At 41.3% G+C, this 27,500-nt stretch overlaps 1 protein-coding gene across 3 annotated transcripts in view; it reads right to left on the bottom strand.

Moving 5' to 3' along the window:
- The window catches only part of LOC116678473 (receptor-interacting serine/threonine-protein kinase 3), a 36,716-nt gene that overhangs the window by 6,077 nt on the left and 3,139 nt on the right, over positions 1-27,500 (bottom strand). For 2 of the 3 annotated variants that reach the window (XR_004329253.1, XM_032508385.1), the window contains exons 1-9: positions 7,245-7,469; positions 5,576-5,718; positions 5,328-5,493; positions 4,898-5,053; positions 2,836-2,981; positions 2,467-2,516; positions 1,273-1,425; positions 1,084-1,166; positions 853-901 (exon numbers count right to left, since the gene is read on the bottom strand). Coding sequence is in view for 2 of the 3 variants with exons in the window: in XM_032508385.1 (XP_032364276.1) it covers positions 853-901; positions 1,084-1,166; positions 1,273-1,425; positions 2,467-2,516; positions 2,836-2,981; positions 4,898-5,053; positions 5,328-5,493; positions 5,576-5,712 (940 nt within the window). In the remaining variant the exon portion in view is untranslated. Of the gene's footprint in view, positions 1-852; positions 902-1,083; positions 1,167-1,272; positions 1,426-2,466; positions 2,517-2,835; positions 2,982-4,897; positions 5,054-5,327; positions 5,494-5,575; positions 5,719-7,244; positions 7,470-9,832; positions 9,839-27,500 lie in introns of those variants that run through there. The other variant, XM_032508386.1, reaches the window with a different exon arrangement.

Raw genomic sequence — 27,500 nt, 5'->3', positions numbered from 1 at the left:
GTTAGCTGGATTTAGGAGTTCCACAAAGTGCTCCTTCCACCCCCCTTAATTACCTCCTCAGTTGAGGTCAACAGCATCACATCCTTCCTGTACACAGCTTAGATGGTTCCCCGCTTCCTCCTCCTGAGGTGGGGAACGGTCTTCCAGAAGCACCTAGGTGCCGACCGAAAGTCCTTGTGTGTCTTCTCCGAACTTCTCCCACACCCGCTGCTTTGCCTCTTTCACGGCAGAGGCTGCAGCCCTTTCAGTACCTTGCCACTGCCTCCAGAGTCCAGAAAGACGGCTTCCCTGACCATTAGCATCCATTAATGTGTTCGTGGATTACGGCCCCTTGAGGCACCTAAGACCAAAACGCCCAGCAGCTTCAGCAATGGACCCGTTTGGTCTAACCAGGTCTGTCCAGAGTCTCCCCCCACCCCCTGACCAACCTACAACCAACCAACCTACCAACATACAACCTCAGATCAGACAAAATGATTATAAAATCGATCATTGACTTACGGCCTAGGGTGCTCTGGTACTAAGTACACTTAAGAACATCCCTATGTTTGAACATGTTTGTTATAGACAATCCATGACTAGCACAGAAGTCCAACAACAGACAACCACCCTGGTTTAGATCAGGGAGGCCCCCTAGCCTTTTCCACACATTCCATGCAGAAAGTTGAATTTGAGTCAACTTTATGGTTATGAGCTATGACGCGGTCCAGCGGCAAATGACCAGCAACCAATCAGAATATAAACATCCTCCATGCTGGCTGAGCCGGAAGAACATACTATGTGACTGTATAAATTAAAATTAATTAAATCAAAAGGTCTGGACCAAGGCAACATTATTATATAAAGACAGACCTGAATCCTCAGCAAATGGATCCTTATTTCCTGCTGCCATGCCTTGTTTCTGGAAAGAGAAAGAACCAGTTACACAATGATAAAAACCATGGGCCTCATTCACTGATATCTTCCTAAGTTTTCTCTTAAATTTGATGTCAAAAAAGTCCTTAAGAGAAGTCTACTTCGGATTCATGATGTGTTCTTAAACCAACAGCGGGACTTGTGTTAATGAAGAGATTTGTTCCTCACCAGTTTGTTCTGCACTTCATAGACAGCGTCAGAAATTGCATCTTTGTGCATCTTGAACAGCTGTTCTATCTCAGTTGCACACTCTGTTGTACACAACATAGAGTAAAGACTAACGTTAGAGCCCGGCGTCACAAGCTGTTTTTCTGTGTTAATTCACTGAATCAGAGGTGAATGACGTAGTTTCCTCACCAAGGGCTCTGGGCCTTCGTTCAGGTTCCTGATCCCAGCATCTCTCCATCAGTCTTTTCAGCTCCGTCAACCCGGCAGCATCGCCCCTGATATCATCCGGCAGTGGACGGTCTCCTTCTGGGATGCGTAACTTTATCATTTCGCGTATTGCATCTACATTGGAGGAAGAATTAGAAAGGCTGTCAGAGTGGTCTTGAGGTTTAATGAGACCGTGTTAATACCTGAATAGACGGTCTAGACTGATGCTCATGTAAAGGTTCAGGTTCAATCTACTAAATGGTACAACTCTGCCACCTGCTGTTGTAAATTTCATTGAGTAAAGCTGGAACAATTCCAAATCACTGTACAATTAATAGTTTCAAAAATAATATTGATTAACCAAATAACTGTCTCTTTTAGTCAAATGTATTTATCACTTCTTCGAACCTATGATACGTATTTTGCTACATCAATGGCATGTGACCCAGATAATGTAATAACACGAGTACAAAGTCTATGAAGTAAACAGAGCCTCTTTATAATGATAAAAACATTGTATTTTGTTCTTAAAATAACATAAAATTGAGAATTACAGTCAACAGTCATGGTCCTTAACACCTTAGCTCATATCAACAATTAACCTCAGCTAAATAACATACTATGTAAAAGAACTGCATTTAGATAAGGCCTAACATTGAGTAACAGTAGCACATTGCATGCTGTCCTAAAGAAATGTTTGGACATATATGAAATTTAAAGCGCTGTAATTATTCATTTCATATATTACTGGCAGCACCACAGTGACCTCTGTTGTAAGGCAGCTCCATCTAGACCTCCAGAGTCCTGATGTTCCTGCACCACGTGTAAGATTAGGTTAGATAATACTTTATTCATCCTACAATGGGGAAATTCTCTTGTTACAGCAGCAATTTGTCCACAGTAAGAAGCAAAACAACCACCAATCAACAGGCAGACTACAGATAATGTGCAGAAAGTACTGAATGGGTGTACAGTGGCATTATATAAGAAGTATTGTAGAGTAAAGTAAAGTGAGGTGGCCATAGTGCAAAACATATTGCAATGTAAGTAAGTGACATTACATAAAATAATATGTAATTAAATAATATATTAAAAGTAGGTAACCATAGTATAAATGATTTATGTACAGATTTATATAATAATGCAAACAAAATTCAAGACAAAACAGTCACTTACACTCATATGGTTGTTTCCCTGTGGCAATGGACCAAAGGAGGATCCCATAACTGAAAGACAGAGAGTTTCATGTCAGGATTATTATCCATATCATAACAATCACTCCCTGGTTGGTCGCTGGCTGGGTTGTTGTCATCTGTTAATTAATGTTCATGTGAGAACGTGATATTTAATGTCATAGAGGAAATCTGTGCATGAAGTACTATTAGTATCCCACCACCTGAAAACAATTATATTATATTGATATTTTGACTGTCTGTCAATACTGAACATGTGTTAGCATGGCAGCTGGAGTGATCCCGTCTCCAGTTATTATTTATTATATGATCAATAAAACACTTTTATTCAAGTGCTGGTATGCTCTCATACCTGTAGATATCAAAGGCTCTTGTAGGTTTGTACGATAAATCAAAAGCCTCTGGTGGCATGTAAGCATACGTCCCTCCTACTGTTTCACTGTCCTTGGAAACCTGCGTGACGCTGCAGGAAATCCGGGCAAGGCCAAAATCTGTAATCTGCAGAGAGAATTAGCAAAGAGAAGAAGGAGACAGAAGAGGTTCTTCATTTGAACGGGTGTGCAGAAGACAGACATGAAACCAGCTATGACCATGAAGGAGTCTTAATGAATGTTCATGACTGTTGTAATTAAGCTTTGGTGTGTAACATTTTGATATTAATGAACGTCCGTTACATTCAAGCCATTGCCAAATGAGTAACTAGAAAGCTAATTAAGACCATCAGCTCCACACAACTCTCTCTGTGGGTTGGTTTCCACATTGGTCTTCATGAGACTGTTGGGGTTAGACAAAGACCTTGACAAACTGGTAGTGGGGGTAAACTCTGAACATCTGAGAAGGCCCCTCCGGCCGACCTTTCTGGCTTCCCTGAAGGTCGAGGGCATTGAACCTAAGTGGGCAATGTTCAAAGCTTCCATTGCTGACGCTGCAGCGGGGAGCTTTGCTCTCAAGGTCTTAGGATTCTCAGATTGAAGAGAAACAATGCTCATTTGGTCTACATGTGCTTTGTGGATGTGGAGAAGACGTATGACCAGATCTCCCGGGAGATCCTGCGCCCATGGAGCCAGGTCGAGCACACTAGATTCTCACTCCTAGCGCATCAATTAGGGGCACTTGGTCGGTTCATGTGGCGGTTGTTAACACAAATAATCTGCTTTAGTATCAGGGCTTTAGGACGCTCTGAGTCAGGACTGATTTGGCCTTACATGGGAGAAAAAAGTAAATAAAAGTATGTTTAAGTGATATGCGTGACAAGAACAGGACATGAACGCTAGTCTTCTAGGTGAAAGTCCTGTTGGTTTGACCCCTCCAGGACAACAGTGTTTTCCTGATGAAAAGGACTTAGCCATAGCTGGTGACTGGTTTTTGTATGAGCGGCGTTTCTTGGACTAACCGCTAACTGTAAGTTGAATTTCTGTGTGTTTGCTTTACTCTTGGTGTGTGAATGGACCCAAGTCAAACTTTCATTTAAAGCATAATTAGGACAGACACGCCACTTTTAAGATGGACCGTGTTCTCGCTTCGGGGTCAAATGGCCTTTCGAGTGGGAGAACTAGTGGCGCTACTATGATAGCATCAACGTCACTACTTTTAAAACACTAAGAAGACTCGAAACATCATGAGACTTTCTCACCAGGGGCTCTAGATATGAACCCAGTATCAAGAACATTGTTCGTGTTCAGAGTTTACTAAAAAGAAAGGTTTTACAATTTAAAATAGTCAGAATGCAACGTAAAAGGGAGGAGAGTCAAGATGGAACGCTCAGTTCCATATAAATGAACAGATAATTTGTTGTTTTGTTATTAGTGAAACACAAATTTGACCTTGTAGTTGAAAAAGGAGCGTGGTATAAGAATGACATTTCCTCCGATGGAGTCTGTTCATCCGCATTCGGAGATCGACTATTTTTGACTGGCGAGATGGAAACGCCAACAGCTACAGTAAGTCGTAAAAAATAATTTATTCTTGGCAAACTGCGTAAACAATGTTCTCAATGCTGGAGTCCATGTGTAGAGACCCTGGTGATGCTGAGTCCATGTGTAGAGACCCTGGTGATGCTGAGTTCGTGTGTAGAGACCCTGATGATGCTGAGTCCATGTGTAGAGACCCTGGTGATGCTGAGTCCATGTGTAGAGACCCTGGTGATACTTGGAGCAACGTCTCATGTTGATGCTATCATAGTAGCGCCCCTAGCTCTCCCATTCAAAAGGCCATTGATCCAAAAATGAGAATACGGTCCATCTTAAAAGTTGCAACATGTAAGGGAAACCCATGTCTGTATCTTTTGTGTTCCCAATATGTTTTTCAGGCTCCATTTAATCTCCAGACTAAATGGAGCCTGAAAACTGTGCAAACTATTGTAAAAGTATAAAGGAAACATGAGGCCTGGCCTCCCCTCAAAGCCTGGGACTCACCTTGACATTGAGAGCGTCGTCCAGCAGCACGTTTTGGGGCTTCAGGTCCTGGTGGAGTACGGGTCGGGGCAGAGTGTGGAGGAAGTTTATACCCAGAGCCACTTGGTGAGCCAGTCTGAAGACCAGCGGCCAGGGTGGAGGACCCTCCAATGCTTCCTGTAAGATGGTTTCAGAGCCACAAAGTAAATAATAGTGGAGATAGTGGAGACAGTCAGCTACACCTACACCTTCACTACCATTCAAAGGTTTGGAATATGATGTTATATTTATCTTTTTTCTTCCTTTCTTTACTAATGAGTATATTATATATTTATTTATTCTATACTTTTGTATTGGTAATGCAAGACTTTTACTTGTAGCATAAGTATTTTTTTTAAGAGTATTCCTACTCTAAGTAAAAGATATGAGTAGTTGTTCCAGCCCTGGTCACCTGTAGGGAGGCCAATGATCCTGTCTCCATGAGATCCATGACCACACCAAGCTGTCTGGACCCACCAGAGGGCGTCTGACCCTTGAAGATCCCTCGGACGGCCATGACATACGGGTTGGGGGCTTGACGCATCATCTTGATCTCACGCAGCAAAGACTTCTCGGTCCTGTGTGTGTGTTTGTTTGCATTATGAGTAATTCACACAACTTTATGTAGTTATATACATGAAATCCTTTCTAAGGACTTACCCCTGGCCCTGAAGAAGCAGTTTAACGGCCACGTCACAGCCCCACTGACGATGCCTGGCTTTGTAGATTTGTCCAAAACCCCCAGAACCGATCACCTCCCAGTCCCTGAGGCTGGAGTCTTCAACAACCTGTTCCATAGTTCACTGGAGGAACAAATTATTGGTGTTATCAACCCGGGTCTAGTTTAGACTAAGGATCCTAGGATGTCCGATGCCTTGCACATGTACGTACTTGTAGTCATAAAATGACTCCGATACTACCACAACCGATACCACCTCATAGCAACGTGACAATAACTTCTCTATCAAGCAGGTATAAGTGACGGAGGAGGAGCAATGCCAGCTGTTTGGAGACTATTGGCTGCAAAATAATAACTAGGCTCTTGCACTTAACAACCAGCCATTGTCAGTCGTTAAAGGGCCTATATTCTGCTAATTTTTAGGTTCATAATTGTATTTTGAGATTGTACCAGAATAGGTTTCCATGGTTTCGTTTTTGAAAAACACCATATTTTTGTTGTACTGCACATTGCTGCAGATCCTGTTTTCACCCTGCACAACAGGGACAGGAAGTAGAACAGGGACAGGAAGTAGTTCTGTTCAAGATTATGGTCAACTAGTGGCTGTTGGAGCAGTGTTTTCCATTGAGAACGAGCTAGCATGCTACAGTTAGCCACCTTGTCTCTAGTGACGTAGAAAGCTGTGCAGATGTTGGACAGCTTACCCAGAGACTGAAGACAGAGGACATTCAGAAACCGGATGTCACTCAAAACAAGATAGATAGATAGATAGATAGATAGATAGATAGATAGATAGATAGATAGATAGATAGATAGATAGATAGATAGATAGATAGACTTTATTAAACAAGCAGTAAGTTACCAAGGACATACTCACAAACCAAAGATACTAGAAATATACTAGAAGTAGTGGATCAGGGTTATCTATGATAGATTGTTGTGTTCAGGGACTTCCTCTCCACCACTGGTTTCTATCCAGTGACTTATTTAAGTTGGTTCATCCAGGTTGTTTAGAGCCTGTCAGCACTAAAGAGTTTGATTAGTGAGCTCTAACTTGCAGGAGTTTGCTTGTCATTGTTTTTATGAGGAATAGCCATGACCACTACTTCCCCAGACGGCTGTTCAACGCTGCTTGTTGCTTTAACTACATATATGTAGTCCAGTGATATCGATGTAACTGTAATCACCACATCTGGTGAAGACCATTCAAAATGTGTTCCATGTCCCCAAATTGAAAACCTTTCTTTAGTTCCAGATATGAACATTGAGAACCTTTAACAAATGAGAGTCTGTAGGATTCAGCAAAGCCAAAGGTGTGTCAGAGGTTTAAGATGGTGGTTTTGAGCACACCCACTACAGTTTCACCGATGCTGCAGACCAGTTTTGACATTCTCTACATTTTTCCCTGATGAGTGAGGTTGAGCTCAGATTGAACATGAGAGCCTCTGGCAGTAATACATGCTAACCTGGTTCAGATCACGTCATTTAACTCAAAGAAAAATTCTACAGAATATTTCAAAAGGTATTTTTGAATCATCTCATCCGCATGAAGAAACCTTCCAACTGTCCAGTTAAACAGAGACACATCCCAATGTGATCACCGTGATCTGATTATCAGACATTTACACATTCCTCTGCTAGGATTCTCACCTGCTGAACTCTTCAGGTCCATTAAAGACTCTTTCCACCTTCGTGTGTCGAGGAAACACTGGCAGAGACCAAGCTGCTCTTCTCTCGTCTTCCTCTTCAGTCCGGGTGTTTGAGTGTCTGATCAGAGGACAACGAGAAACCCTCATAACTTCAGTCCACGTCAAGAAAAAAATCAGTTACATAAAAACCTGTTCAACAGGAGGTAGATGTCTGCTTTTAAGAAATGTGGTTTCATCTCCTCCTCTGTGTACACCCCCCACTCCCCCCCCCCCCCCCCCCCCGAGGAGATTGGCTAATCAGTGGTGTTGTTAATCCTGTGTCTAACCAGTGTCAACAACCAATAAGGGCTTGAAACCAGCTATGAACATGAAGGAGTTCAGTGGGGGACTAGGGTCTGTTCAAGGGGGACTAGGGTCTTCTTCTGATATTATCTCTAGAAACAATAATAATTCACGTGCTTTGTTTGCCACTGTCGAAAGATTAATAAACCCTCCAGTACCAGTAGCATCTGAACTTTTATCTACCAAGGCCTGCAATGACTTTGCCTCCTTCTTCAAAGACAAAATTCCAAAGATTAGACTAACAGTCAGTGCCTCCATATCAAGTTCAGGATGTGTGTTGTCACAGTGTTCAAGCAAAACTAGTTCCAATATGACAGAATTTCATATAATCAACCATGAAAACCTGGAGGACATTATACAATATCTGAAAACCTCCTTTTCAGATTGTGAACTTGTCTCTTCTTTCAGGAATCTTTCCACAGGCCCTGAAAACTGCAGTAATCAAGCCACTGTTAAAAAAGAACAACCTAGACAAGTCACTAATGAGCAACTATAGGCCGATATCAAACCTTCCGTTTTTAAGTAAAATCATTGAAAAAGCGTTTTTTCTAAGACTTAGCCATTTCCTGTCCCTAAACAACAGTTTTGATACCTTTCAGTCGGGTTTTCGACCACACCACAGCACTGAGACGGCTCTCGTCAAAGTTTTTAATGACATCCACCTTAACACAGATAGTGGCAAAATTTCAATCTTAGTATTACTTGATCTCAGTGCTGCATTTGACACGGTTGACCACGACATATTACTAAACCGGTTGGAAAACTGGGTAGGACTTTCTGGCTCAGTACTAAACTGGTTTGAATCCTACCTAAAGAATAGGCATTACTTTGTGTCAATAGGTAATTATACATCTGAGCATACAAATATGACGTGCGGAGTTCCCCAAGGCTCTATTCTGGGGCCTCTTCTGTTTAACATCTACATGCTCCCACTGGCCCAGATTATGGAAAACAACAAAATAAGTTACCATAGTTATGCGGACGATACACAAATTTACATAACCTTATCGCCAGGGGACTATAGTCCACTACAAAAACTGACTAAGTGCATCGAACAAATTAACGACTGGATGTGCCAGAACTTTCTGAAATTAAATGAAGGAAAAACTGAGGTAGTTGTTTTTGGAAAAAAAGAGGAACGATTAAAAGTCTGCGCTCAGCTTCAAACAACAAAGTTAAAAACAACAGACAAAGCCAGAAATCTTGGTGTAGTCATGGACTCAGACCTGAATCTTAACAGCCACATTAAGACAATAACAAAGTCAGCCTACTATCACCTTAAGAATATATCAAGGGTTAAAGGACTTATGTGTCAACAGGACTTGGAAAAACTGGTCCATGCTTTCATCTTCAGTAGACTTGACTACTGTAACGGGGTCTTTACAGGTCTCCCTAAAAAATCAATCAGACAGCTGCAGCTGATTCAGAACGCTGCTGCTCGGGTCCTCACTAAGACCAAGAGACTGGATCACATCACTCCAGTCCTCACTAAGACCAAGAGACTGGATCACATCACTCCAGTTCTGAAGTCTTTACACTGGCTTCCTGTGTCCCAAAGAATTGATTTCAAAGTACTCTTGCTAGTTTATAAATCCCTTAACGGTTTAGGTCCAAAATACATTTCTGATCTGCTACTACACTATGAACCACCCAGACCTCTCAGGTCATCTGGGACAGGTCTACTTTCTGTCCCCAGAGTCAGAACTAAACAGGGTGAAGCAGCTTTCAGTTTCTATGCTCCTCATATCTGGAATAAACTCCCAGAAACCTGCAGATCCGCTGCTACTCTCAGTTCTTTTAAATCAAGGCTGAAGACCTTTCTTTTTGATGCTGCCTTTCTTTAAATGACTGCTCATTTCTTTAAATTTCTTATTTATAATAAGAAATTATAATTATAATAATATAATAATAATAATAATAATTTCTTATTTCTTTTCTTCTGCACTGTAACTTTTATTCTTGTGTTTTATATGTCCTAATGTTTCTATTTTGTTTTTAACTGTTTATTCATGTGATTTATTAGTTTTTAATGGTTATGATTTTTAACTGTTTGTAGTTGTGTTATATCTGTTTAACTGACTTTATGTAAAGCACTTTGAATTGCCCTGTTGCTGAAATGTGCTCTATAAATAAAGCTGCCTTGCCTTGCCTTGCCTTGAGTATTTACCTTTTGTGCGTTAAGGTTCAACAGCGGCTACACTTCCTGAGGGTCCTCAGGAAACACCTGGACTTCAACCTGCTGCTGACCTTCTACTCAGCCCCTCCAAAAAACCTGGTTATGTCGCATAATCAGCCAAATTCTGCATATTTATGGGGGGGCGGCATTTTTTCAAATACGCTGCACTCTTGCTGCAACATGCCGCTAACCCCAACCAAAGTTCCACACAACAAGGTAGACAACTATAATAGGAGCAAAGCTGAGATAAGAGGGGAGAGGAGGAAAAACACGATCGCTCTCGCCAGAAGCAGGAAGTGTATTACAGGGCAGACTGAATAAACCGGAGAAGTAGAGACAAACTCCTCGGCACAGCCGAGCTGAAAGAGTCAATAAGGTATTCATCTTTCCTGTATTATTTTTGTTTTCTGTAATTTGGGTTGTCCATTTCTGTTAGAGAGCCTTCAGTTATCTGATGTGGACCACTTGCCTGGCCTCAGGGTTACAGTAAATAATTTTTTCTTAGTTAATCTAACTGGTTGGGGTTAGGAAAGTAAAAGCATGGTTAAGGTAAGGGTAAGGTTTAAGGTTAGGTTTGAAATATAAACGTGTGATTAGGGTTAGGTTAAGGATGTTAAGCTGGTTAAGTTTAGGGATGGAAATTATGGTTAGGGATGTAAAACTATGGTTAATGTTAGGATAAGGTTTAGGTTTAGTAATTTAATTGAATTAATTTTATTCTAAATTGTAGGACACATCATCAGTAGAGAACCTTGGAATCATCAGGTGTTTCGGCCATTACCACTAGACACCCTCCTCCAAGGGCGGCCCAACCGGGGATGATCAATCCCTGGCGTATGTCCCATAGCCAATTGAATTTTAGGGTTAGGGTTGTGAGTTACGGGGTTAGGGTTGTGGGTTAGGGGGTTAGGGTTAGGTTAGGGTAGAACGCAGTGTCCTGGATGGGCGCTACGAGGGGCACGGGCACAAGGGGACCCCCGGTGTGATTCAAACACTTAAAATCTCCTTAAAAGACCTGGTTCCGTTCTAAAAAACTGTTTAAAAGAAGGCCAAATGCTCAGAGCAGGACCAAAGGACCACAGGACAGTACGGACAGCGGGAACATAAAGCTTTAAATAAAAGGTCTCCTCCTCTCCTGCTCCTCTCCTCTCCCCTCTATAATAAATAAGTGAATACAATTCTAATAATTGAAATATATAATATACACTGTAAATAGAGAAAGGAGAAGGCGGGGGGGGGAAGAAAAAAGAAAAGTTAAGATAAATAACATAAATAAAATATATAAAAGTTGTGTTGATAAATAAAATGCCCGGTGTCCTGTCTAAAAGAAATAAAATTAAAACATATTAAAATAATTTTTTGACATAACCACATTTAAAAGTACTAAAATACTGTTTGAATTGCTTGCCCCTAAGGCTAAAAAGTACACATACCATTAAAATTAGTAAATAAGTGCTTTAAAAAGTATAAAGATAAAAAGTGCCATGCAATAATAAATAAATGAATAAATAATAATAAAACATTTAAAATACATCATAGGACAAAACCACACTGTTAGAGGCATGCATAAAACCGATGGTATGTGTATCATCATGTTAAAATCCAGAGGCAAGCAATTCATGTTGCAAAACAAGATAATAAATATTAATAATGTCATTAAAATATAACATATAAAAACCCAAGAATGAAAATCATAAAGGACCACCAAAGCATCTTTAAATAGCTTTATTTAAAAGAGTGAACATGTAAAAGTCTATCTATATTTAGGTCGGGCCCCCCTTGCAGGCAGAAATCAGTTACCTAAAAAAAAAAAAAAAGACAATCTGAAAGGCATTACATAAAATAAGAGAGTTATAAAAATAGAAAGAAAGGAAAAGGAAGGAGAACATGTAAGGGGGTTAAAAGACTGGTTCTGGTGCACTGCAGAGGAGGTCCCGATAAAACCTGAGGAGAGAGGAGATCAGAACAGTGGGAGGGAAGGGTTTCTGGAAACTAAAAGCTTAATTAAAAAGAGAAGTGGATCCATGTTAGGATTTTTCATTCAGACCCAAAGGGTCTATGGTTTTTAAAAAATGAATCCACTTCCTCTCCGCTGCCCGACGCTGACCCGTGGTCCAGGTTCTGTTGCTCTCCAGGCCCATGCTCTGAACATTTTGAGGGCCGTGGAGTTTAAAATGTGCATATAAAACAGTTGTGCCATCGCCCTTATTTAAAATATATTGGTGTTGTTTTATCCTTAAATGAAGAGCATTTCTTGTCTCCCCCACGTAAAACTTATGGCAGGCCCTGCACCTGATTGCATAGACCACATTAATGGTGGTGTGTTGCAGGACCTGCCAAGGGCTAAAACCAGCTCGGCTGTGGGGGTTAAAAATGTGGGGGAGATGAATAAAACCGATATCCGAACCTCGAAGCGCCTCCCTAGGGTCCTTGTTCTTGTTCAGGTTTGTGTGAACTAACATGTCTTTTAAGTTTTTGTTTTCTCCTGTCGCACTCTTCCCCCCGCCGTGTGTGTGTGTGTGTGTGTGTGTGTGTGTGTGTGTTCAGTTCAGGTTGAAATGTTAGAAATGTAACCATAGTTAAATACTGATGCTTTAAATGGCGTCTGATGGGTTTAGCAACCTCAGAGCTCAGACCTGTTTCTGGGTAACCACACCAGCAACCTCAGACCTGTTTCTGGGTAATGACACCAGCAACCTCAGACCTGTTTCTGGGTAACCACACCAGCAACCTCGGACCTGTTTCTGGGTAATGACACCAGCAACCTCAGACCTGTTTCTGGGTAATGACACCAGCAACCTCAGACCTGTTTCTGGGTAACCACACCAGCAACCTCGGACCTGTTTCTGGGTAATGACACCAGCAACCTCAGACCTGTTTCTGGGTAACCACACCAGCAACCTCGGACCTGTTTCTGGGTAATGACACCAGCAACCTCAGACCTGTTTCTGGGTAACCACACCAGCAACCTCGGACCTGTTTTTGGGTACCCTCGGGAATAATGACGAACGCAGCAGCCGCTTGTTGGCCGATACGATACACAAAAACACAAATATCAGCCCGATATATCGGCCGTCTAGCACTACTTTTATTGTCACTACATACATTACTACTAGAATCAGAATCAGAAATACTTTATTGATCCCCTAAGGCAGTGGTTCCCAAACTTTTTCAGCTCAAGACCCAAAAGAGAAATTTGGCGTCTCCCCCGGGACCCAAATTTACAAAAATACACCATGAATCATGGTAACGTCTACATTTTTAAACTGTGGACAAAAGACGGAACAAACCATGAGTTTAAATGTATATGAAGTATAATTATTCCATTATAAAAAGTAAACAAAACCAGAAAAGGTCTCTATTCTCCTTTCTGTGTCTCGCCCCTTTCTCAACTCATGTTCTCATCCCCTCCTGGGGGGGGGGGAGAGAGAGAGAGAGAACCCCCCCCCCCCACCCTCCCCCCAATTTATCTGAGCTGAACAGACCAGTGTAGCAAAAAAAAAAAACGCTCATTCACATAAGATTGATATGCATTTTACTCTGCCAGTTGGCGACCCAATAAAACGGGTCCGCGACCCATTTTGGGCCCCGACCCTAAGTTTGGGAACCCCTGCCCTAAGGGAAACTTTGTGTTGCAGTTGCACAAATAGTAGAAATGAAAATAAAGAAATAAAGAAATATAAGGAGTTTGGATATTTACATAGTTAGAGGAATATTATGATACGGTATTTACATAAATGACATAATTAAGGTGTTGCAATGGTGAAAAGTAATGATAATAATAATAATAATTACTGCGGTGCACGCATCCTCGGGCTTGGACCCCTAATAATGACAGTGAGGGGGGGAGGGGGAAGTAGTGGGTTTGGAGGTGAGACAGCAGTTGTGTTAATGGGGGGGATGGGCAGGAGCATCAAATCCGTTAAAGAACAGATTGAGTTCGTTGGCCCTGTCCAAGCTGCCTTTAACTCCTCTGCTGCCAGTTGGTCTGAAGCCAGTGATGGTCCTCATGCCGCTCCAGACCTCCTTTGTGTTGTTGTTGTCTAGCTACACCGTGCACTGCTACTACTATTACTACTAGCTACACCTTGCACTCCTACTACTATTACTACTAGCTACACTCTGCACTGCTACTACTATTACTACTAGCTACACCCTGCACTACTACTATTACTACTAGCTACACTCTACACTCCTACTACTATTACTACTAGCTACACTCTGCACTCCTACTACTATTAGTACTAGCTACACTCTGCACTGCTACTATTACTACTAGCTACACCCTGCACTACTACTACTATTACTACTAGCTACACCCTGCACTCCTACTACTATTACACCCTGCACTACTACTACTATTACTACTAGCTACACTCTGCACTGCTACTACTATTACTACTAGCTACACCTTGCACTACTACTATTACTACTAGCTACACCCTGCACTGCTACTACTATTACTACTAGCTACACCCTGCACTACTACTATTACTACTAGCTACACCCTGCACTCCTACTACTATTACTACTAGCTACACTCTGCACTCCTACTACTATTAGTACTAGCTACACTCTGCACTGCTACTATTACTACTAGCTACACCCTGCACTACTACTACTATTACTACTAGCTACACCCTGCACTCCTACTACTATTACACCCTGCACTACTACTACTATTACTACTAGCTACACTCTGCACTGCTACTACTATTACTACTAGCTACACCTTGCACTACTACTATTACTACTAGCTACACCCTGCACTGCTACTACTATTACTACTAGCTACACCCTGCACTACTACTATTACTACTAGCTACACCCTGCACTCCTACTACTATTACTACTAGCTACACTCTGCACTCCTACTACTATTAGTACTAGCTACACTCTGCACTGCTACTATTACTACTAGCTACACCCTGCACTACTACTACTACTACTACTAGCTACACCCTGCACTCCTACTACTATTACACCCTGCACTGCTACTACTATTACTACTAGCTACACTCTGCACTGCTACTACTATTACTACTAGCTACACCTTGCACTACTACTATTACTACTAGCTACACCCTGCACTGCTACTACTATTACTACTAGCTACACCCTGCACTACTACTATTACTACTAGCTACACTCTGCACTGCTACTACTATTACTACTAGCTACACCTTGCACTACTACTATTACTACTAGCTACACCGTGCACTGTGACTACTATTACTACTAGCTACACCCTGCACTACTACTATTACTACTAGCTACACCCTGCACTGATACTACTACTATTTCTAGAAACACCATGCACTGATACTACTATTACTACTAGCTTCACCATGCACTGATACAACTACTATAGGGTGACCAGACGTCCCCGGCTTCCGGGGACAGTCCCCGATTTTGGCAAACTGTCCCCGGCTGGATCTGTCCCCGGAAATGTCCCCGGTTTTCACTGTGACTGACAGTCCCGAAATTGGAATGAAAGAAAGAAAATACTGACAAAACGGAGCCGATAGTCGCTCCAGACAAGCTCAGAGATGTTTTAGAAAGCCGGGTTTTACGATGCTAAAATCACTGATTATTTACATGGAGTCTGGTGGGTTTAGTGAACGCAATTTCGCAGACTTTTATGTTTTAAAAAAGGATCTTAATCTTTAACAGAAAGGTCGACCTCCTTAGAAATCCTTTCCATAATGTTGTCAGACACTTAGAATATTAATCTGAGTCTGTCAGCAGCTAAACGAGCACTTTTATGAACGTAAATACAAGCTGGACAATTATCCTATTAACTTACATTGTAGCTGGTTTCTGCCGACTGGAGCGATCTCGTTTAATATGCATCAATGTCAAAGGAAAATATGTCCTCAATAGTTTTTATTGTATCTGATTCTCAACGAGCTGTTACAGAAACAAGCCTTGAGCAATAAAGCAAAAGCTGTCAGTAGTTCAGTAAACATTACAACATTATGAAATATTGAGACTTTCTATCTTGAAATATTAAGACTTTCTTTCTTGAAATATAAGGACTTTCTATCTTGAAATATTAGGACTTTCTATCTTGAAATATTAGGACTTTCTTTCTTGAAATATTAGGACTTTCTTTCTTGAAATATTAAGACTTTTTATCTTGAAATATTAGGACTTTTTATCTTGAAATATTAGGACTTTTTATATTGAAACATCCCCTCTGAGGTGTAGTGGAGTATGAAGTAGCAGCAGGGGGGAGTCTAGGATCAGACCTGGGGGGGGGGGGGACAGCTCTAGGTTTAGTGTCCTCGTTTTATGTTTTACTAAAGTAAAAACATGACGTGTTTTGGAGGTAAATCCGCTTCTGACCTGAAAATGTCCCCGGATTTTGTCTGAGAAATCTGGTCACCTTATACTACTACTACTAGCTACACCATGCACTGATATTAACTGATATGTGCCGGGCCTTGGCTGCAGGCCTAGTGACACTCATGACTCTTTCCAAGACAAGCCCTGGCCCTGTGTATTCAATTCTTCCTCAATTTATGTTGTGATAGGTAATAGAAAAAGAATGGTGAATAAGCACTTAACTGCAAACTTAGCAAATTTAGCATCCATTCCTCGTCAGCTACAGCCTGTCCCCAAAAATGTAAACACACTAACACTAGCCTTACTAAACGTCAGGTCTTTGGCAGGAAAATCATTTTTAATCAATGATTTTATTATCAAACACAATCTAGATTTTATGTTTTTAACTGAAACCTGGTTAGACCATAATAACTGAACTGCTGTCTATAATCTGCATTAACTCTGATTGTGTAATCATTGCGGGTGATTTTAACATTCATGGTAAGAAAACTCTGGACTCTGGTAAGAAAAGATCTCCATGGAGAAATGTCTTACTGGTGAGAACAGAAAAAAGAGAGTGTAGGAAAGCTGAACGTAGGTGGCGAAAAACAAATCTCCTGGTCCATTATAACACCTATAAAGAGAGACTTCGCATTTATAATTTGGAACTGAGGAATGCAAGAAGGTCCTTCTTCTTCTGATATTATCTCTAGAAACAATAATAATTCACGTGCTGTGTTTGCTACTGTTGATAGGTTAACAAACCCTCCAGTACCAGTAGCATCTGAACTTTTATCTACCAAGGCCTGCAATGACTTTGCCTCCTTCTTCAAAGACAAAATTCGGAAGATTAGACAGTCAGTGCCTCCATATCAAGTTCAGGATATGTGTTGTCACAGTGTTCAAGCAAAACTAGTTCCAATATGACAGAATTTCACACGATCAACCATAAAAACCTGGAGGACATTATTCAACATCTGAAAACTTCCTCCTGTTGCCTTGATATTCTACCAACGGGACTTTTCAAAAATGTTTCCAATTGTTTGACTTCTGATCTTCTACAGATTGTGAACTTGTCTCTTCTTTCAGGTATCTTTCCACAGGCCCTGAAAACTGCAGTAATCAAGCCACTCTTAAAAAAGAACAACCTAGACAAGTCACTAATGAGCAACTATAGGCCAATATCAAACCTTCCGTTTTTAAGTAAAATCATTGAAAAAGTAGTCTTTCAACAACTCAACCATTTCTTGTCACTAAACAACAGTTTTGATACCTTTCAGTCGGGTTTTCGACCACACCACAGCACTGAGACGGCTCTCGTCAAAGTTTTTAATGATATCCACCTTAACACAGATAGTGGCAAAATTTCAATCTTAGTATTACTTGATCTCAGTGCTGCATTTGACACGGTCGACCACGACATATTACTAGACCGATTGGAAAACTGGGTAGGACTTTCTGGCTTAGTACTAGGGATGAGCGAGTACAGCATTATCTGTATCTGTATCTGTATCTGTTTACCACATGAAATATCTGTATCCGGATCCGTACTCGGAGTGGGCGGGGCCTAAACCGGAAGTGGTCGTATTTAACCAGGAAGTGGGTCAGGTTCTCTTGAAATGTGCGGGGCTTTAACCGGTATGTTATTTAAGCATGCAATTGATATGAGTTGATCAAAAATAGTTATATTTTTGTGTGTGTGTAAGTAAGGGAGAGACACAGAGAGAGAGGGGGCGGGGGGCAGCTGACAGTAAAAAAAAAAAAAAAAATCTCCGATGGCAGAGACGCAACGGGAGTCACATTTAAAACAAGAAGGATGTCTGAAACCCACGTTACCAGAAATATACTGGTTACTATGTAAGGACTATAAACTGAAGTTAAAAACAAACCTGAAGAAACCCTAAACGTTAACGGAACAGATCCGCAGACCGAATTAACTGAAGTAGCGAGAGCGAGCGAGAGAGATAGAGAGAGCAGAGAGAGAGAGAGAGAGAGAGAGAGAGAGAGAGAGAGAGAGACAGAGAGAGAGAGAGAGAGAGAGAAAGAGAGAGAGAGAGAGAGAGAGAGAGAGAGAGCATTTCTCCTTGTTCTGTGTGTGTGATTGATCCGAGCGTGTTTGTAGCGGGGGGGGGGGGGGGGGCACTGTGATTATCACAGAACGCTGCGCGGCCAGTTGAGGAGTTTTATTCAATCCGAGCACGGATATTGACTCATATTACTCGGATAATATTTGTACTCGGCAAAAGTGCTTTATCCATACCGGATACTCGTTTCAGCCGGATACTCGGATCACCCCTACTCAGTACTAAACTGGTTTTAATCCTACTTACAGAATAGGGATTACTTTGTGTCAATAGATAATCATACATCTGAGCATAGAAATATGACATGCGGAGTTCCGCAAGGCTCCATTCTGGGGCCTCTTCTGTTTAACATCTACATGCTTCCACTGACCCAGATTATGGAGAACAACAAAATAAGTTACCATTGTTATGCAGATGACACACAAATTTACATAACCTTATCGCCAGGGGACTATAGTCCAATACAAAAACTGACTAACTGCATCGAACAAATTAACGACTGGATGTGCCAGAACTTTCTGAAATTAAATGAAGGAAAAACTGAGGTGGTTGTTTTTGGAGCAAAAGAGGAACGATTAAAAGTCTGCGCTCAGCTTCAAACAACAATGTTAAAAACAACAGACAAAGCCAGAAATCTGGGTGTAGTCATGGACTCAGACCTGAATTTTAACAGCCACATTAAGACAATTACAAAGTCAGCCTACTATCACCTTAAGAACATATCAAGGGTTAAAGGACTTATGTGTCAACAGGACTTGGAAAAACTGGTCCATGCTTTCATCTTCAGTAGACTTGACTACTGTAACGGGGTCTTTACAGGTCTCCCTAAAAAATCAATCAGACAGCTGCAGCTGATCCAGATCGCTGCTGCTCGAGTCCTCACTAAGACCAAGAGACTGGATCACATCACTCCAGTGCTCACTAAGATCAAGAGACTGGATCACATCCCTCCAGTCCTGAAGTCCTTACACTGGCTTCCTGTGTCTCAAAGAATTGATTTCAAAGTCTGCTAGTTTATAAATCACTTAACGGTTTAGGTCCAAAATACATTTCTGATCTGCTACTACACTATGAACCACCCAGACCTCTCAGGTCATCTGGGACAGGTCTACTTTCTGTCCCCAGAGTCAGAACTAAACAGGGTGAAGCAGCTTTCAGTTTCTATGCTCCTCATATCTGGAATAAACTCCCAGAAACCTGTAGATCCGCTGCTACTCTCAGTTCTTTTAAATCAAGGCTGAAGACCTTTCTTTTTGATGCTGCCTTTCTTTAAATGACTGCTCATTTCGTTAAATTTCTTATGCTGCACTGTAACTTTTATTCTTGTGTTTTATGTGTCCTAATGTTTCTATTTTGTTTTTAACTGTTTATTCATGTGTTTTATCGGTTTTTAATACCTGGGGTACACTGTTGGAAAAGTGCACGAAAAATCTGCTGCCAGGGGCCAGATAAAAGCTAAAAGTAAAAATATCATTCTGTCAGGGACAGAACTGAGTGACATAATTTCCCCAAGCGGGGAACAGTAGATGTGTGGCCAGGGGCCAGGTAAAAGCTACGAACAGACACGGGTGAGTGACGCACTGTTGGAAAGTGCACGAAAAATCTGCTGGCAGGGGCCAGATAAAAGCTAAAAGTAAAAATATTGATATTTTCCTTCTGTCAGGGACAGAACTGAGTGACATAATCTGCTGCCAGGGGCTAGATAAAAGCTCAATGTAAAAATATCATTGATGTTTTCCTTCTGTCAGGGACAGAACTGAGTGAGTGTACCTGGGGTACACTGTTGGAAAAGTGCAAGAGAAATCTGCTGCCAGGGGCCAGATAAAAGCTAAAAGTAAAATTATCATTGATATTTTCCTTCTGTCAGGGACAGAACTGAGTGACATAATTTCCCCAAGCGGGGAACAGTAGATGTGTTATGCTGCACTGTAACTTTTATTCTTGTGTTTTATGTGTCCTACTGTTTCTATTTTGTTTTTAACTGTCTATTCATGTGTTTTATATGCTTATGATTTTTAACTGTTTAACTGATTTTGTGTAGAGCACTTTGAATTGCCCTGTTGCTGAAATGTGCTATACAAATGAAGCTGCCTTGCCTTGCCTTACAGCAACCTCCGCATCTTAAAGTGATCTCTGCATCCTTACAGCGACCTCCACATCCTTACAGCAACCTCCGCATCCTTACAGCACCCTTGGCCTTTTTATAAATTCTTTGTACAAGAAGGTCCTCTGCAAAAACCATAAAATTGCACCACTGACTTCTTGACGGATCTTGCAATGTTGAAAGTAATGTTAAGAGGCATTACATTTAGGTGTTGGTGACAAAAAGGAACATGTGGGCGGGTCCAGCCTGTGACCATTTAACGGCAGCAGTGGTGGAGGGGGTGCGTCTGGGTGGTGGATGACTACCCTACTGACTGGCACTGGGTGCTGGTATGAAATAGGGCTGCCTTCTTGAACAGTCCCAAAAGCTGAATTGACAAGGGGGACATCGCTACTTATGGATAGGGTGGTAATTAGTGGAGCAAGGTCTGCCGTGAAGTTCCCCCGCACTGCTTTGTAGCGCTTGCTAATTTGAAAACAGTTCAAGTCATAATTAGAAAAAAGTTAAACAATATCTCAAAACAAAATGAATGTGGCAATGACTGCAGAATACATTATTACTTGACAGTGAAGATTACCTTACACCATCAGCAGCTGTGTACTGTCTTGACTTGGGTTTTGTTGAGATGAAGACCATGTTACCCACTCTGCCAAGTTTCACACCCTATCAAGTAAACAAACAAAAAAAGGAAATAAGTTTGTGGGAATTCAACATCATTCATGTAATGTTAGACAAAACACTGTTAGACGTCTTTTAAACACGGTACAGTCGATCAAACAACCGGACGAACGGACAATCGGATGGGAAATAATTTTGATCGCGGCCATTAGTCAGCGGTTGCGCCATTTGTCTCTAGTTTTCTGAACAAATACATTTCAACACAAACCAAAAGAAATACTCAAACCACTGATCGGTAGGCCCAGCTCTGAAAATCTCATACTAATCCTAACCAAGGCCTTGTCCATTACGCCCGATCTAAACAAATCTAAAATATCTAGCTACAGGACAACGGACTAATGTTAGCTACATTCCTATTGTTAGCTAGCTAGTTAGCGATAACACAATGTGAATCCGTTTGTGGTCAATTTTTAAACTTACCTTCATGGTTGTCAATAAAACTAGAAAGGTACATCTTGTATCCTTTTTCCCGTTTACTCCGGGGGGCAGAGCATCCCTGTTGGACCAGTCTGTGGACGTCGGATATGGTTAGCTTGGGCAGGTCTTGGAGCCATCAAGTGTAAAACGTCGCCATTGTACCGGAAGTACTCACCGACACACTCGAGGGAACGGAAGAAGAACGGAAGTAGAGTCGTGCACCTAGCCCAGGGGTCGGCAACCTTTACCACTCAAAGAGCCGTTTGGACCCATTTTACAAAGTAAAGAAAACACTGGGAGCCACAAAACCATTTCGAACTTTTAAATAAAATAACACTGCATGTAGTGTGTTTTTTGTTCCAGCTCAGGAAATGCGAGCCCTTTGCTGCCCAGGAAGGTTTCTTACTTTTTCCTGAAATGCCGCAAATGCGTTTCAGCGTCTCGCCTCTGGACCGCCACCGGACTTTGTTGTGCAGTAGGAGATCAGAATGCTTTCCAGCTCATCCATGTACAGTCTTCCTCCGGGATGCGCCGCATTATTATTTTGGGAATTTCATCTACATTGGAGGAAGAATTAGAAAGGTTGCCAGAGTGGTCTTGAGGTTAAATGGGACCGTGTTAATACCTGAGTAGATGGTCTAGACCAGACCTGGGCATCTTACGGCCCGCGGGCCACATCTGGCCCTTTGTGCGTCCCAGTCCGGCCCGCGTGAGGCCAATCATGAATTACAAAATTTATAAATAAAACCAAATGACTCTCACAATAAGATTTCTTTATTTTAAATCTGTTTTATTTTTTTTTATTTTTAGGCCATATCACCCAGCCCTATACAGCAGGCTATATGCCAATTATATGCTAAAAAATAAAATGAAAATGAAAAACATTTGCTCAAAGCCAATCCCCTTTTCCATGTTGATGAGAGCATTCAAATTATAAGAAATAATGGGACAAAAAGAAATCAAGGGACATTTAGAATAGATAGTAATGTGACATTAATTAAGAGATTACATGTTAATTGTTTGACAGCACTAGTTATTTAATTTTTTTATTTTTAAACCTAGATGGAAATAAATCCCTAACAGCTGAAGCTGCTCCAATAAAATGAGATTAAAGAGAAAATCAAAGTCAACACAGTTCATACAGAACTAGTTTTCATCCCAGAGGAGATCATTTCAACAAAGAAGAAGATTTTTGACATTAAAGACACAATCAGAGACAAATGTGACCCTCATCCTCCATCAACATTTAAACCACAGAACAGGAAGTGGTCTCCTCCTACAGAGGACACAGAGACAATGAGGAACGAAGGGAGACCCTAAACCCAGGATAGAGAGGCTGGGTGAATGTGGTGTTGAAGGTGTGGAGGTGGATCAGTGAGTCAGAGGAGACTGTGTAGAAGGACAGAGAGCCAGCAGGACAGTCCACATACACTGCTACTCTGTTAGAGACAGAGGAGGACGGGAGGGCTGTTCTTATGTTATTGTGCCAGACAGAGTAACCATCATCAGAGCAGCTCAGACTCCAGGACTGATCATTACATCCAAACCCACTGGCATTACTGCTTCCTTTCCTGCCGATTCCTCTGTAACTCACTGATATATGAACCCATCCTTTCTTCTCGACCTCCCAGTAACAGCGACCAGTCAGACCATCTCTACACAGGAACTGATTCCTGAAGTCAAACCTGTCTGGATGATCAGGATATGGCGGATTCCAAGGCACAAGCATCACTGTCCTGTTATTGTCAGACAGCATGAGTTCACTGTGTACTGTGTTTGTGTCCAGTTCCAGTTTACAGACATCTGATGGAGAGAACAAGACACAATACAGCTGCAGTTAATAACATCATTAGTTAAATTAAGTTGAAGTAATTATCTTTTCTAGTCCCAACGACTACTCAAATCTCTTCTCCACAGTACAGGAACACACACACACACACACACACACACACACACACACACACACACCACACACACACACACACACACACACACACACACACACACATACACAACGCACACATTCTCTCTGACACGCACACACACTCTCACACACACATACACACACACTCTCTCTCTCTCTCTCTCTCTCACACACACACACACACACACACAAACACACACTCTCTAACACACTCTCCCAAGATGGCGGCTAGTCTAAGGTCTGCTCAGTGTCTCTCTCTCTGGATTGATTTCATTTAAATGTATTTTATAGTATTTATTTCTTCTAAATTGTAGTTTTAAGTTGTATAAGTTGGTTACATGGAAATATATTTTGAACTTTTAAGAGGATTGTGGACTTCTATGAGTTTGGGAAGGACACTGTGGTTCTGCTCTGAGCCAATTTTTGCTGGCCTAGGCCTGATCCAGCGGATCCTACTAGCTCAGGCTAAACAGAGCTAGGCAAACAGGCCTGGGCCTGCTACATCCTCGTGGAGCTTGGGCTAACCAGCCTGGGCCTGTGAGCGGGCCTGGATTGCTTCGTGTTTTTGGAGCTTGGGCGGGACGGCTTGGGTCTCACCCATCATCCTGAAGGCTAGGAAAACTGGCCTACTACACTTTTTTGGTGCCTGGCCTAACAAGCCTAAGCCAGTAACATCATTTTGGAAGCTGGACTATACTCTACAAGATAAGTTGGTACTGTTACTAGTTATTTTAATATTAGTAAATTAATGACGATGGCATCTTTTTATATTTTAATTTTCTTGTCCCTGTTGGTCACTTGGAACTTGCAACCGGGCACCGATCCTAGGGTGAGTTGTTTTAATGATATGGTGGACATACAGGAAACCTACAATAGTGGCACAAAAACCAGTCTTGACATGCACCAGGAACCATTACATTTTTGTTGGAACCTGGACTTCTGGATGGATTTGAATCAGGATTTGCCTAAACTGCAAAACTTCTTTGCTTTGTATAATTTGTCCCTCTCAATTAATGACAGGCATTACCGGGTTTAAGCATATGATAGGCCGGCTTTAAAATATGCTGTGAGGTGTAGATTGATTATTGCACTACTGCTACTTCTATCTGGAAATGTGCAGCCCAATCCTGGCCCTTGTTTGCAATATGTCTCGACCCCTGCTGAATTTAAATCAATGCCTGGACTGAAAATTGTTCATCTAAATGTCCGCAGTTTACTACCTAAATTGGACATGCTTAGAATTTGGATTGAATCTACTGATGCAGACATAGCAATAATTTCGGAAACATGGTTGAAGAAATCAATTACTAAAGAAGATATAAATGTACATGGGTATAATGTTTTTCGCAGTGATAGGTGGTGGCGTAGCTATCTATGTTAAGTCAAGATTTGGTGTATCAGTTGTTTTGTCTGAGTCGCTCTGTAGGCAAATGGAGTTTTTGGTTTTAAATGTTGAAATATTTAAGTCCTTTTCAATAACTGTTGTGGGGTGTTGTAGACCTCCATCGGCCTCCAGGGAGGCTTTATCATCTTTAAAGCTTCTTTTGTCCAGATTAAACCATAGTGAACTGTTACTGGCTGGGGACTTAAATTGGGACTGGCTAAATTCTGTTTCTGATGAATTTAAATCTTTTTGTGATTCTCTTAGTCTTAGCCATTTGGTAAGTGTACCTACAAGGCCTAATCTATAAAATCCTGACACATCTACTTTAATCGATTTGATTCTAACAAATGTCCCTCATAAATTTGTATCTATGGGTGTAACTATCTGAGTGATCATTGTGTTATTGCTACCTTGAGAGGCAGTAAAATACCCAAATGTAAATTGCAAATTATTAGAAAGCGGAATTTGAAAAATTTTAATGAACAGGCCTATCATCATGATTTATCTTTGATTAATTGGGAACAGCTAGGCCTGTTGTCTGACGTGGAACTGGCCTGGACACTTTTTAAGGAGAATTTTGAGAAAATTGTAAATAAGCATGCTCCTTGGACAAAGCATAGAGTGAAGGGACGGGAAACCCTTGGTTTTCACCAGAGTTGTCAGACATTATTCATCAGCGAAATGTGGCGTGGGCTAAAGCTGGAAACGGTGATTCTGCCACGGACTGGTCCATTTTCAGACAACTAGGAAACAAATGTACCTCTCTTATTAAAAAGGCTAAATCAGAATATTATTTATCAGTTACTAGTGAAAATCTCAATAATCCACAGAAATTTTGGAAAATCATCAAGTCTCTTACTGTGAATAAGAGTAATGAGGTCCTCCCAAAATTTGTTTGGAAAGATTCTCTCCCGGTCTACGACAGAGTTGACGTCTTAAATTGCTTCAATGAGCATTTAGTATCAGTTGGTTCTCTGTCTGAGTCCACAGGAGTAGTCCCCGTCCCCCCAGCACAGACTCCCCAGTGTCTTCTGGAGAGCCTTTTAACTTTGTTTCTTTTACGGTGCAGCAGGTGCATGGAGCATTTAAAAGGCGGCTGATTTCGTTGCTGAGCCCCTTACAATTCTTTTTAATTTGTCAATTCAAATCAACGAAATACCATCAGTTTGGAAGTCATCTTTTGTTATTCCCTTGTTTAAAGGATGTGGTCCAGCAGTTTTAACTAACTATCGGCCCATATTTAATTTGTGTGTTTTGTCAAAAATTTTAGAATCCCTAGTTTCAGACCAAATAAAAGAATTTTTATACTCAAATGAACTTCTTTCTAAATTGCAATCAGGCTTCAGGAAAAAGCACAGCACCATTACTGGTGTTACAAAAGTAATAAATGACATACTTGTCGCCCTTGATAAAAAGCAATTTTGTGCGTCACTTTTTCTTGATTTGTCAAAAGCATTTGACCCAGTGGACCATGCTGTTTTAAAGCATTTGACCCAGTGGACCATGCTGTTTTAAAGCATTTGACCCAGTGGACCATGCTGTTTTAAAGCATTTGACCCAGTGGACCATGCTGTTTTAAAGCATTTGACCCAGTGGACCATGCTGTTTTAAAGCATTTGACCCAGTGGACCATGCTGTTTTAAAGCATTTGACCCAGTGGACCATGCTGTTTTAAAGCATTTGACCCAGTGGACCATGCTGTTTTAAAGCATTTGACCCAGTGGACCATGCTGTTTTAAAGCATAGGTTTCTTTGTCTGGGACTGTCTGATTGGGCAGTTTCCTGGTTCATGAATTATTTGAGTGACAGGACTCAGTGTATAAAATGTGACGGTCTATGTTCTGCATTACTGAAGGTCCACAAGGGGGTGCCACAAGGTTCATTATTGGTTCCTCTCTTGTTTATTATGTATATAAATGACCTGGGCTTAAATGTTTCGGATGCTAATATGCATTTCTACCCTGATGACACGATTATTTATTGTTTTGGATCGTCCCCAGCTAAAGCGGTTGAGTCTCTGCAGAAAGCTTTCGATGTGGTTCAACACACGCTTATGCAGCTTAAACTGGTTCTCAATGCGGATAAGACTAAATTGATGTTGTTTAGTAACACTAAGAAGGTTTCTCAAGTTCCGCCTTCGGTGTTCACTTTGACAGGAAATGTCATAGAGGTGGTTCATTCTTATAAGTACCTTGGCATTTGGCTAGATGATGCCCTCTCTTTTAAGCCTCATGTAGACAACCTTGTGAAGAAACTTAAACTCAAATTGTCCTTTTTCTTTCGAAATAAATTTTGTTTTTCTTTTAAAGCAAAGAAGCAGCTAGTCACTGCAACATTTTAATCTGTCTTAGATTATGGTGATATGGTGTATGGGACCGCCTCAGCACAGTGTCTGCAGAAGATTGACACTGTGTACCAGGCGTCTCTGAGATTTATTACAAATTGTAAAAATCTAACCCATCATTGTGACTTGTATTCCAGAGTGGGATGGCCACCGCTGTCAAACAGGAGATCAGGGCATTGGCATATTTTGATCTATAAGGCCATGCTAGGTCTGTTCCCGTCCTACATCAGTAGTTTGATCCCATGGAGAAGTGTTGGTTCCTATTCACTGCGATCAGATGATCATTTGCTGCTCATTGTTCCATTGGCTCGTACAAATCTGGGAAAAAGGGCTTTTGTCTCCTCTGCTCCTTCTGCATGGAACTCTCTGCAAAAAGACTTGAAATTATCTGAACTTATTTCCTTAAATGCTTTTAAATCCAGATTGAGAGAACCTGAAATGACCTGTTTACATTGTAAATGTTTTTAACTATCTGTG

This window comes from Etheostoma spectabile, unplaced genomic scaffold (genome assembly GCF_008692095.1).
Source record: "Etheostoma spectabile isolate EspeVRDwgs_2016 unplaced genomic scaffold, UIUC_Espe_1.0 scaffold00007484, whole genome shotgun sequence".
Lineage (NCBI taxonomy): Eukaryota > Metazoa > Chordata > Actinopteri > Perciformes > Percidae > Etheostoma > Etheostoma spectabile.
The sequence above is the reverse complement of the archived record's forward strand: the minus strand, read 5'-3'. Positions and strand labels throughout refer to the sequence as shown.